The 12,292-nt window shown below is 46.9% G+C and overlaps 1 protein-coding gene across 2 annotated transcripts in view; it reads right to left on the bottom strand.

Moving 5' to 3' along the window:
- Positions 1-11,320, bottom strand: part of abd-A (abdominal A) — a 29,991-nt gene extending 18,671 nt beyond the window's left edge. For both annotated transcript variants that reach the window (XM_066726287.1, XM_066726288.1), the window contains exons 1-2: positions 9,587-11,320; positions 8,612-8,644 (exon numbers count right to left, since the gene is read on the bottom strand). In XM_066726287.1, coding sequence (XP_066582384.1) covers positions 8,612-8,644; positions 9,587-10,334 — 781 coding nt within the window. In that variant the 5' untranslated portion in view covers positions 10,335-11,320. The remainder of the gene's footprint in view (positions 1-8,611; positions 8,645-9,586) is intronic.
- Positions 11,321-12,292: the final 972 nt, after the last annotated feature.

Genomic DNA, 12,292 nt, shown 5'->3' with positions numbered 1-12,292 from the left:
ACCACTACCCTCGCATCTATTTGCACGTACACACCGAGGCTATACCAAGTGTCGTTGTGTTAGCCCATCTCGACGCCGTGCTTTTCCCTCGCCCGGTGTGCGTGACTCGATTCAAGCTCGTGTGGGCACACTTTGCAAGCTGCGCGCATTCCAATATTGGAATACGCGTGTCCGTGTGCTGGATCGGGCCTTGGTGTTGGTGAGCGCAGCAATGGTGCAGCTACTGGTCGGCCATATATGTAGGTAGGAAGAGGCATAATACCCTCACGAGCCGCGGGACCGTACAAAAGCTGGGAATGGAGCCTTTAGTTTTTATCGGTGGATAAAAGTCGTGATAAGCTGTATCAGGGGTGTACCGTGAAAGAGCACGGCGACGTACTCGCGCGATATCCGAACCAGATCGAGCCTTGCATTCTTGCCAGACTGCCAAGCAAAATTTCCCCGGCGTTCCACGCCGCTTCGTAATAGCCAGCTGCCGTAACGCGAATTTCTTCCTTTTTTTTGCCACCCCCTCCCCCTACTTTTTTTCTTTCTCTCCTCAGCTATTCTATCCTTTCCCCCCAACGTATCGCCGTACATTTTTAATAAGCTCTACGTGCGAAGTCGTAATTGGAATTATTTTTATGCAACGACCCCTATAACCCTATCTACTCGCCGAATACAATTTTTCTCGACTCAAACTAAAATGCTTCGAATACATTTTTTTCAGCAGTTTCCTACCAGTTATGTCCTGGAAAATTAGCTGGCTTCAATTTTACCGCGGCTATTGTTTTTCTGCCGAGGGGAGTAGAAGTTAGCGAAGGTATAATTTTAGTTATTGAAATGATTAGAAGCATCTCTCGAGGAAAATAGGAGTGGTCCCATTTTCTTTCCAGCGATCACGTGTGCAGGGTGAATTAAACGAGCCCCAGGGAGAGACAAAGGCTCCACGGGTACGTCTTGCCCTTGGATCTCTGCTAGATCACGTTCTGGTGTCTGAACGCCAGTTTTAATAGTCGACGATAAACTTAATTTTTGTCGCAAGGCACCCTCGTCGGAAAATAGGCTGAGAGAAAGATAGAGAATCATCCCTGTTTGTTCTACGTTGCGATTTATTGCTTCATCGGTATGTCGGGAGAGAGCTAGGTTGTAGTACGCGGTTGGTGGGAAATTTCGACAAGTATATTTTGAGTATGTGGAGATTTAGGATGCGAAGGAGAGCGTCATGGATGAACCGTGGCAGAAAAGGGCAGGTTGGGCTCTCGTAGACAGTAGGTATTGGCTATCTCGGACATAGATTATAGAGGAACCCTCGGGAAAGCCACCCCAGACTTAGAGCCCTCGTGTATGGAGCTTCCAGCCCTGCCTGCTAAAGGTCTATATCGCGCACCGTCAAACCTGCCCGAATTGCTCGTCGTCGTGTTATGCAAACGGCCACATTTGTTACGATAGTGCCCGCCAGGGGGCCGTTCTCCACAACCCTGTCGTGCTACACCACCGTACACACAGAGGAGTAGCACAGTTATAGAGAACTGCCTTCGCGTAGATTCCCCACGACTCACCCCTTTCGACCCTCAACCTCTTATTCTCTGCAGCAAAATTCTCCTTCGCCCTCCCCACCTCTCTACCACCACTACTACTCTCCATCTCTCTACTCCCCCCTCCCCCTTTTTTCACCAAAAACTATGTCGTTGAGAACGTCAACGCGACTCTTTCCTAACTACCAAGACATTTATCTCTCTGAAGTATTAGGGTGTCCAGGAAATTTTCGGACACCCCGAATGAGTCGAGTCCACAAAGTTACAACAACTTCTCCGAGCTCGCTTGTTTCAGCCGAATTACCGTATAAACTAGACGCTTCGTTACGAGAAACGTAAATATCGTGGTCGGCTTCATCCCCGTTACAGGCATTTCGTCAGGATGAACTAACTTACTGCAGTCACCTCGTCGCGAGCTTTACATCGTTTATTTTATCCCTCCCCCCTCCCCCGCTACCACCTACCAAAGTCTGGCCATCTATTTAATAATCAAAATATTCCTTCGACCATGCAAACTTCTACTTTATTATTCATACATATTCAGTCTTCTTGTGTCTCTCTATATCTTTTATTCCATTTACATTCTCGACTCTCTCGCATACAGTTCGACGATTAATTTCGATGGCTCTTTATTGATTGTATGGACTTGGAGAGATTAGTTTGCTTTTGCGAAATGTGATATTTATCATGGGCCGAACTGGCCGGCCTTTTTCAAAGTAACGCAGACTACACTCTCATTTGCAAGCGATATTAATTACAAGGGTCGACAGTATCAAACGATAACCGGCAGTCAATGTTTTTTCAGAATGATATAATGAGATTACTGCTGCCGTACGATAAACTTCGGACCATTGCTTTGCCACTCGACGTTCAACTACTGTTAAATAATTTACGTTTCCTATACTTTCATCCGTAACCTATTCAAATTATTCGATCAGATTCCGAACTTTGGCGATTAAGAAAAAAAGATGTCCATGCTACGCGACAGCAATATTTTACTCTCTCAATATATAGTTTGCTGTCACTATTATATTACAGACGTCAAACGAAAATTTGTCTTTCAAGCATCTTCTTCCTTATCAATGGAACTCAAGCTTTATCTTTGCCGAGAATAGCTCGAAACTCGGACAATTGTCATGTTCCAACAATCCTATCCATTATTAGCGTCTTTCAATGGATTTTTCAACTGCAATATTTTCCAAATTGTTCTTTTAACGATTTTTCTGCGACGCCAGCAACTCGACTCTACTCGAGTAAAATAATTGAGTCGCTATTTCATCGCTGGAAGCTCGAGATAAACAAAACTGACACGAGAACTTATCGTGCACGAACTACGTTAAGAACTTGAGAAAAAATCCTTTTGACGCAAAATATACGATATTTGACAAACGTAAGCGGACTTGTTCATCGTATTGACGAAGAAATTTATTCGCGAAAGGATTAATGGACAGACCTTGAAAAACTTTATAGCCAACGATTGATTAATTTAATTTTGAAGGGTACACGAGGGAAAGTTTGGATTTTGCAAGAGTTCGCATAGAAACTCCCCGCTGCAGGAACAAAAGCGACGGGACACTAAAACTTCCGGTTCAGCGATTTTTCTCTTAAACGCGACGATAAGGTTTAAAGTTTAAGGCGGAGAGTGAAGAGGAGTTGGCCGTGAGTTCGGCTCGCAGCGATATCCATCGAAAACTTTCAAATGAGATGTTTGTAGCAAGGCAACTCTTAGTTAAAGAGCTTAGACATCGAAATTTTTCGACTGATAATAAAATCCGAAGATTCTGGAGCAAGGTGGAATTAATCAAGAACGCCAGAATCTTGGAAAATTCTCTCAGGGAGTCGGCTACAAAGGAGATAGGATTAGGAGTGGGGAGGGAGTGGATATATCTCGAGGTAGAGTTATTGTTTACGTATACATACAGTATGGTACATGTGCTTGAATTCTGTATGATTTATTTGCAAAATGGACTCGTGAGGGAGGGAGATGGAGGCATTGGGACTAGCAAGAGACTTTGGCCGGACAAAGGGAGTACGGTTTTAGTTTATGGAATTTCAGTGGTATCTTAGGTGAGAACCGACGTAAAGAAGTCATTTGCTGCTCGCGGCACAGTCAGCTAAAAGTTTTATTGCGCTAATAAGATAGTCGTAGGCCTAACGCGGTCGCCATTCATTACTGTATTGTGTTTAAACTCGACCACTGCGAGAGGCAGATCTCGAAAAGAACAGGCGACCTCGAGTCGAGAACGCTATTCAAATGAATCGTGACGGCAACGCTGATTTAATGGGCTCCGGAATGTTTACAATTACACTTCCTAGAGTAATATAAAGAATCCTTTTAATAAATAACGAGCGTCTTTCTCGGAATTACATTTCAAGGCGCGCGACCGCGCCGAATTGAAAACTTTACAAAACCAGTAAAAAGAGTAAAGTCGAAGTAATAATCGAGAATCTTAATTTTTTGAAGCAATCTGATGAGGGATCTTGCGTGAGGTACGCGTGCGAAGCCTTTGCTTTCACTCGACCATGGTTATTGGTGATTTACAAACCCTCGAAAACCGGCGACGTCGCTATTTCCGGCTTTTTTCCGTGGAATCAGGTAAATTTTATTGCGGCCCTTGCCTGACGCAGCGATGGACTCGCTTGACAAAGGGTGCGGTGAAAGCACGCTCGCCCGTAAGAAAAAAGACTCCGAGCAAAGGGGAAAAAAAGGAAAGTCTCAGCCCTTTCTCTTTTTCTTCTCCCCGAAAAAACAACATTTTTTCCAACTTTCCAATTTCAAGCAGGGTCCAAGATGATTTGAGAATCACCGGAAGAACATTCTCCTCGCACACAGTTTGCTAATAAAAGCTTAGGTTATTGGGAAATTATATTATTTAATTATTCAGATGAACTATATACATACAGAGGTTTCTTCTAATGGCGGCATATAGGAGCCTTTTGTAATACTTGACTATAGCAAAATTATAATATTTCATTTAAATTAAATATTAAATGTAGTGAACAAGGTCGGATGAGAAAAAATAATATTTATAAGAAGCCATGCAACTATATTTGAACTAAAATAATCACAAAAAATTAATGTTTTAAGATTTTATTAGAATGGACAGTGTACAGTAAGTGCCTGTGCACTATAGTCAAATAATACAATTCTACATGCTGCCGTTAGAGATATACCCTCTATATATATATATATATATATATATATTTGTTTAGAAGTGAAGATTGAGAAAGGAGTATGAAGACTTTGCATAAAGTTTAAGGATATGTTTGGATTGTTTGCGGAGGATTCGACCGGGGTGGGAGTGAAGAGGAATAGCGTGAAAATTTACAGGAGGTTGAAGGTGCCCGATCACGTTACCCGTACGCCATTTGCACATGCATCTCCATGGCGATACGATAGCACACGTAGAATGGAGAACGAGCAAAGGCACCCTTAGGAACTTGGGCACGATGCAATCGTAGACGCGCGTGTAGAACAAGCCATAGCGTCCTGGCTCCGCAGTATCCTTATACGGTTCACTGACATTCATGGTATATTTGCACAAGCGGAATGGAGAACTCGATTATGCGCGAGCATGCTAAGTCGAACCATCCGCAATATCAAGCCAGCGTTAACATACATTCCCCTTATCTCCCCGTAACCATCGGGATACGCCTGGAATTACAAAAACGAGACTGAAAGCACACTCTATCCTTCCGAAAACGTCATTTTCCAGCAAGAAAAGTTTCCAACAATAGCCTCGATATCGATTATTGTGGAAAATTAGAAAGTGAGATGGGTGGTGAGAGGGGGGAGAGAGTGAGTGTTTTTTGTTTTATGAAATAATTATAACCCTATAACGTTATTATTTTGCGGAACGATTTTCGAGAAACGTGACTGACGTTTGGAAGGATCGTATTTTGTTGTTGTTGAAGAGAGCACGGATGATATATGGCGGATGATGTTTTGGAATTTTATTGTTGGTTACTGCGAGACGTCGGTAATCGATTTACTGTGGTGGCTTGGGAAATCGGCAATCGGCACGGCAGAGGCGAGGATCTGACTCGTATGATGGGTTTGGCACGCGACAAAACGGGGTACGCCGCCGTATGACCATAAAATAAACGTTTGGGGTGGCGCTGGCGGAGGCAACCTGGCAGGGCATAAACACTTATATAACGGCAATTAAACTGCTTTTAAGGCCCATAAAACTGCAGTTTCAATAATCTCTGTGACAACACGATTCTGACCTGGCCGCGTCTGGCCTCCTACGAACGCGTGACTTCCCTCCGGAGACCTTGACGATACTCGGGGTCACACGGCCTACTAAATTCCGTCGTTCAATTTCCGCTTTGGACATCGCTCAATCTCAAAGCCCCAGCGAATTTTCATATTAGCACGGTCGATATGGGAAAATCGCGTATCTTCTCCTTATCGTGATAGGTTAAGGATCTACAGCGAGAGAGAGAGAGAGAGAGAGAGTGTTTTGGGCATTGATTTGTAGGATATTGGAAGTCTCGCTGAGAGTTTCGATTGGTCAAGGACTTTTGGCTGTTTGGTGGATGGAGGAAGATGCGCGAGACGTGAGAAGGGGTGAACGGATGTTCGGTGGAGGGAGAGAAAGGGGAGGATGAGAGATGGGGGAGGAGAAAGAAAGAGAAGAGAGGAGACGAGAGAAAAAGAGGAGAGAGAGAGAGAGGTCCAGGTGGGGGAGGCAGGGAGGATGAAATGGGATAATACCGACGCTGCAGGACGCGGCAGCCATCATCGAATGCTAATGAGGGGTTGGCGGCTTTCGGGGCGGAGGATTCGTACAGCGTTGCCGGTGGATCGGCCTGATTATAAATTATACATTATCTCGTGCTAGCCCGTGTACACGCCGAAATCCAACTAGACATCCTGCGAGCCCCCGCGCAGCATCAATTCCGCAGAACCCACCGAGTGCGTTCACGTAGCAGCGATAGATTAGATACCTCCCCTCTGTTTCCTCTTTCTCGCTCGCTGCACGCACACATTCACACACAGACACGCACACACGCGCGTACTCTGTCTCTCTTTCTATTTTGGACCCCCCCCCCCCCCCCCCCAAAAATGGAGACGAACAAAAGTGCACAAAGGGAACGGAATGAGCTACGTCCAAGCAGGAATTATAAATTAAGCCTATATACGAGAGCAGGAACACCTACTGTAACTTCTCTCTCTCTCTCTCTCTCTCTCTCTCTCTCTCTTCCTATTTAAACATCGAAATGAGCAGGTTAAGAGGAGCCGAAAAGAGAGAAACCGAAAGCACCTGGGAAAATGCTGGCAAAAATTGGCATTTATCGAAATTCCAAGAAAACAGGACCAACGATACGCTGGTCAGCGAACCCTCGGGCGTTAGAAATACATTTTGTTCACGTCCTAGCGGTAGATCACGAAACGTGACCGTTGCTACAGGAATTGCGGGAGAAGGCTGAGGAGGAAAAAAAAGGAAAGTCGCGCGACAATAACGTAGGAGACGAGCTGCATTATTTTAGCAGATTTTAACGCGAATCGAGTTTATTGTCGAGGACGAATCTAACATCCGCAAAGTTTGCCCAGTTGGCGAGAGCTTATCGTCGATCGAACGTAGTCCATAAAAGTATAAAGGATGAAACGTAATGATTTTACGAGGCCGCGATATCCGTCCCCTCGTCTCATTCCGCTGTCAATTACTCGACGTCTCTCACCCTCGAGGACCGACAGAACGAGAACCTCGCGAACTTGCCACAAGAATCACGCGAGCACGTAAAAATCTTTGAAAAAACTCCATCAGTCTAAGATGGGCAATTCCCAGACGCTCTTATCGCTTCATCGATAATTCAGGGACGTCTTACTATGACACCGGGATAGGAGGGGGTAGGGGAAATTGTGAAATAAGAACTTATGAATTCGTTTATTCTAATTACGAATGCGATCTGAAAAGGAGTCTTTATCTCTAGCGCATTGGCGGCAATGGCTTAGAATTGCTAAGCTGAACCAAATAAGCTAGCGGATGGCTCGGCTGATCTAGAACTGGCTGGTAGTCGATGCATGTTACGAGGATGTTAACTGTTATTGCCGCAATAAACTATACAATAATGGATACATTGTCGCTTATCTCCCAATTTATATGTATATGGATATAGGTGAATATTGGTGTGTGCCGCATATATTGGAATGTAATTTGCTTACTGCTACATAAATTTCTTTTGGAATCATGAAGGCACCGATCGGATAAATCGCCGGCGCCTATCCTCGCCACTCTCGCGCGTAATTATGATCCTCCAGTGTAAACAAACCATCTAGATAAATCCAGCAATGAACTTTTAATATTATCTAATCGCTATAATATCGTGCCATTGTGCGCTCATAAGCGGCTCTAATAAAAGGTACGTACTATATGATACTTTCCTAGTGGCATTATCACGCCTGACGACAGCTATAGGTGCCGTATACATGTCCTTTTAGCGTAAGCAACGCCAATGAATTGTGGCTCCTTTACACGCCTAGTCTTTTTATAAATTATATAAACTATTGTTACCGCTTTTAAAAAACCATTCGGCGTTATCAACAACTACGCGTATATCCCGCCTGGAGGAGAACGATAAAATTGTTAGACGCTTGTTGTTCGCGAGACTAATGTCTTAATTTAGACACGTTATTTTTTCTCTGTTATTCTATATACGTATATAGATGTGGAGGACATTGCTTTGTCGCAGCTGGGAGGTCGCGGAATGATTTCCTTTTGTCGAATGATGCCCGAGAGCTATGGTGGAAAAATATGCTTGCCATATGTGACGTTATACCACATAGCCGACAACCGAAACGACTCATTCCTATACAAGTACCCTTTTCAAAGGCTGGAGACTTTTCCCAGCTCGAGAACTGGCTAACGGCGTATATTTTCATCACGCTATCCTCGCCTCTACGGCGCTTTTACTGCACTTCAAATGCGGAATACACGCTGCTGGCAATAATTGATATGTTACCGGCTCTATCCTTGCGCCCACATTCAAGGTCATGGGCAAAGAGATATAAGTTAGACTTAAGGCGGAAAAGGCTGCATGAACGTGTTTAGATGATAATGACGCTGGTAATAGCGATGTGCACTCACCACACACGACTCTGTCGAAGGGACTCATCCAATCTGAAAAATCAATGCCGAGGTTAGAACAATCGTTGATCAACAAGGTGCATGCAGACTCTACATCGATCTCTGCGTCTCTCCTTCTCTTCCTCATCGTTATAGATAGATCGAGCGAAGAGAGAAAACAGTTTGCCATGCAAAAGCTGAAAATTCATTTCTTCAGTCGGGACTCTCGTGCGTTCGTTCCGACGGCTAACGAGATGCTCGCCCCGGAGAGTCAGTCGAGTGGCTCCAGTTACAGCAACGTTCAAAAATGGATTCAAGGTTTCATAAATTTTGGAGAGCTTTGAGCCACGGGAGGCAGCTTTATCGATAGCCCTAATGCAAATCGCACGCAAGCTCTTTGGGAGTGGCAACGAACAGCGGTGGCGCAGTAACTCAACGCGGATACCCAGCGTTTTCGGCTTATTGGGACTGGCCACACATTTTTCATGGATGAATCACGCTCTTCTTGAATGAAGACGTACACTCGCGCGGCCAAATAACGCGTCTTGCGCCATAAAGTTATTCCGGCGCGCTCATAAAAGCGATAAGAACTTTATTGAACCGTGAAGGAAGACAATTCCAAGGGAGAATACAAAATAACTCGATCGGAATACGAAAACGGTAGAAATTTGCGAGGATAGGGATCGAGAAGAAATTAGAATCGTGGGAGAATCGGTTAATCAGTCTTAATTACGTTTGGTTTGTGTTCATAATTGATCTGGAGAGACGGAGGAAGAATTAGTCGAGGCGCGATGAATACCAAATTGATGAGAGATGGCGAACTATTGTTCTCGCGGGCGATAGATAGAAGGGGGAGGGGGGCGGGAGGTTAAAGTCCGTCGGCCGTAGAGTCCGTGTAACGACTGGAATGAATTTTCAGCGTCGAAGGCTAAATAGCATATATATACACATATTGTAGAGAATATAGAAAAAAAAAGAAGGAAAGATTGAACTTACCAGTGATGGACATCCATGGATACCGAGGGATGTCGGAGATACCAGCCTGAGCGGCGGCTGGTTGCTGGCAAGAGGTGAGAGGGTCGACGACGGCGGAAGCGGCGGCCGCCTGATGATAGAATTGGGCCGCGGCAGCCATGGAGGCGGAGGCCGCGGAGACTGCGGAGGATGCCGAAGCGGAGGACACGAGGCTACCAGGTGCGGTACCATTCTGATGGTGATGGCCGAGGGTATAGTTGACCATCGGATCGGCCGAGGTCGGTGCGACGTTTCCGGTTAAACTGGCGGTGTATCTGCATGATTTGTCGCCAGCAGTTGCGGCGTCGACCGCCGCAGCTGCGGCCAATGCCGCGCTCGAAGCTGCGGTGGAACCGAAACCGGGCACCATGCTCGAGGTGGCGCCGAAGGCCGCAGCGGCCACAGCCTGCTGCTGCTGATGGTGATGGTGGGCCGCTGCCGCGGACACGTAAGGGTACATGCTGGATGTGGCGCGCGCGGCCGGCGACGTCGACGCGGAACTTCCGGAGTGCTGGGGACTCGAGCCCGTCGGGCTCGGCGAGTTGTGCTGCTGTGCGTAGTTGACAGCCGCGGCCGCTACCGCCGCCGCCGATAAACTACTCTCAAGGCTACTCGGACTGGATGTGCACGCCTGGATCGACGCCGGATTCGCGCTGGAGAACAACTGTTGATGATGAAACTGCTGGTGGTACTTTGGTAGCATACTATCGATTATGAATTTCGAACTCATATCGCCGTAGCGATACACCGTACACGCTCCAGGTGACACGACACTCAGTACCGGCGGCACCACACGGGCGCACCAGTTCCGGTCACCACCAGGACCGGCTCACGCGTCCTCATCTCGTCGTCTTCCTCTCCAAACCGAGCCCAGCTTCCGATACCACGCGGAAGACGCTCTTATTTTCCTGGGGCCCAACGGTACACCGAACCAAAAACCAAAACCTCCTCGCACCGTTTCTATTCTTTGATCACCGTTAGAGAGAGACGCGTACTTCCTTCTCCTTCTCCTTCTCACTGGACTGGTCGTGCACTCTTTCCGCTTATCGTCTATCCTTCTCTATCTATCTATCCATCCATCCATCCATTCATCTATCTAACTATCTCGAGCTTTCCCTCTCCCCGCGTCTCCCTCCCTGTCAAAGGTCCCTCCGAGCGTCCCAAGTGAGATCACACTGTACTCGCACAGAACATCACATCCACTATGGGGGGGAAGGGGATCGTCGCAATACAATAAACACGTTAACGTTTCCACGAAGAGCTCCACTCCCGAGTCGAGAATGATAATGATGATTATTATGATGCGACGATGATGACGATTCGCGACTCCGATCGGTAAAGGCAGGCCAGCTGATCGTGAGAGATGGTAGGGCTAGGAAAATTCTGTCGCGTACGGGACAGAGAGAGCAGCGTGGCCTGTCAGGTGTTAGAAGCCGTTTCTTGCGTACTTCTCGGATAGTCGACGAATCCTTTATGGGCCATGCATGAAGGTACTATAGCCCCCTATCCCGAACGCCGCGTACTACAGCACGGCCAGCTAAATGTAACCCCTTACAATAATGGCGCCGCTTGTCTCTCGCCCCCTCTCTGTAGCGCGGGCACAGCTGGTAAACACAGTTGGCCAATCGGAGCGCGGCCTTACCCCGACCGGACCAATCGCGTCCCTCCTAGGCGCGCCAAGATGAATGGCTCTCTCTCTCTCTCTCTTTCTCTCTCTCTCTCCGTCTGATCTTCGCTCGCACACCAAGACTTTAGCCAGCGTGCCAGCTCAATCCCTCTATCTCCTTCTTCAGCTATTCCACTCTACTACCTCCACTCTTGCTCTCTCTCTCTCTCTCTCTCTCTCTCTCTGTGTGTTTCTATCCCTATCTCACTCTACCTCACGCCTCCTCACTAAACACTCCACGCACTCTGCATTAAATCCATAGTTAGCCAAATCCGAAAAATTCACCAATGTTTGGCCATGGCTTTTACAGCTTTTCCATTCGGACGACCAGCGTTAATGCTCCATTTTTCCTCCACTGCGCATCTTTTATTTTTAAATGCACTTGGATGTTGAACCCATTCCCTCTCTCTCTCTCTCTCTCTCTCTCTCTCTCTCTATCTCACTAGGTAGAGCTCGCTGTCTCTCTTGTACGAACGAGAACTCCTCGTCGATCTTGGATCACCCCCTCCACTTCGCGCACTGCCACTTTTCCGAACCTCGCTAGACTGGCTCCGACGGACAGAAGCCTCGCAGTGCTGGCAAAAACAAATCTCGCGCAATCTCTCTCTGTCTTTTTTTTCTCTTCTTCCTCCCCCTTTTCCCTCCCTCTCTGTCTCTCTCACTCCCTCCCTCTATCACACTTTTCTCGCGAGCCAAAAAAGAACCTTGAGGTCACTCTCAGAGGTCTCCACTGGTGCGTACCCACGACAACTCTCTCGTTTTGCTCGATTTTTTTTTTCTTTCACCGAAAGTCCGATAAAGAGGATTTGGCGAAGGAGCGGATAGAAATCGCGGCGGCTTTGGACAGTGTGTGCCCGCCGACTCTTGGAAACCACTGAACTCGTCTTGCCAGGGATATCGCTGACATTCCTTGGAGAGAGTGGTGGGCACGTTCCGTCTCGGGGGGGACGGGTCAGGGTAGGGATATTCGCGCGCGGGGAGGGGGATGTTTCCATCGTGCATCGACAGCAAGGGTGGCTGCG

Source organism: Prorops nasuta, unplaced genomic scaffold (assembly GCF_024137725.1).
Source record: "Prorops nasuta isolate Cenicafe-Biocafe unplaced genomic scaffold, Cenicafe_Pnas_1.2 PNAS00004, whole genome shotgun sequence".
NCBI classification, from domain to species: Eukaryota; Metazoa; Arthropoda; class Insecta; order Hymenoptera; family Bethylidae; genus Prorops; species Prorops nasuta.
The sequence above is the reverse complement of the archived record's forward strand: the minus strand, read 5'-3'. Positions and strand labels throughout refer to the sequence as shown.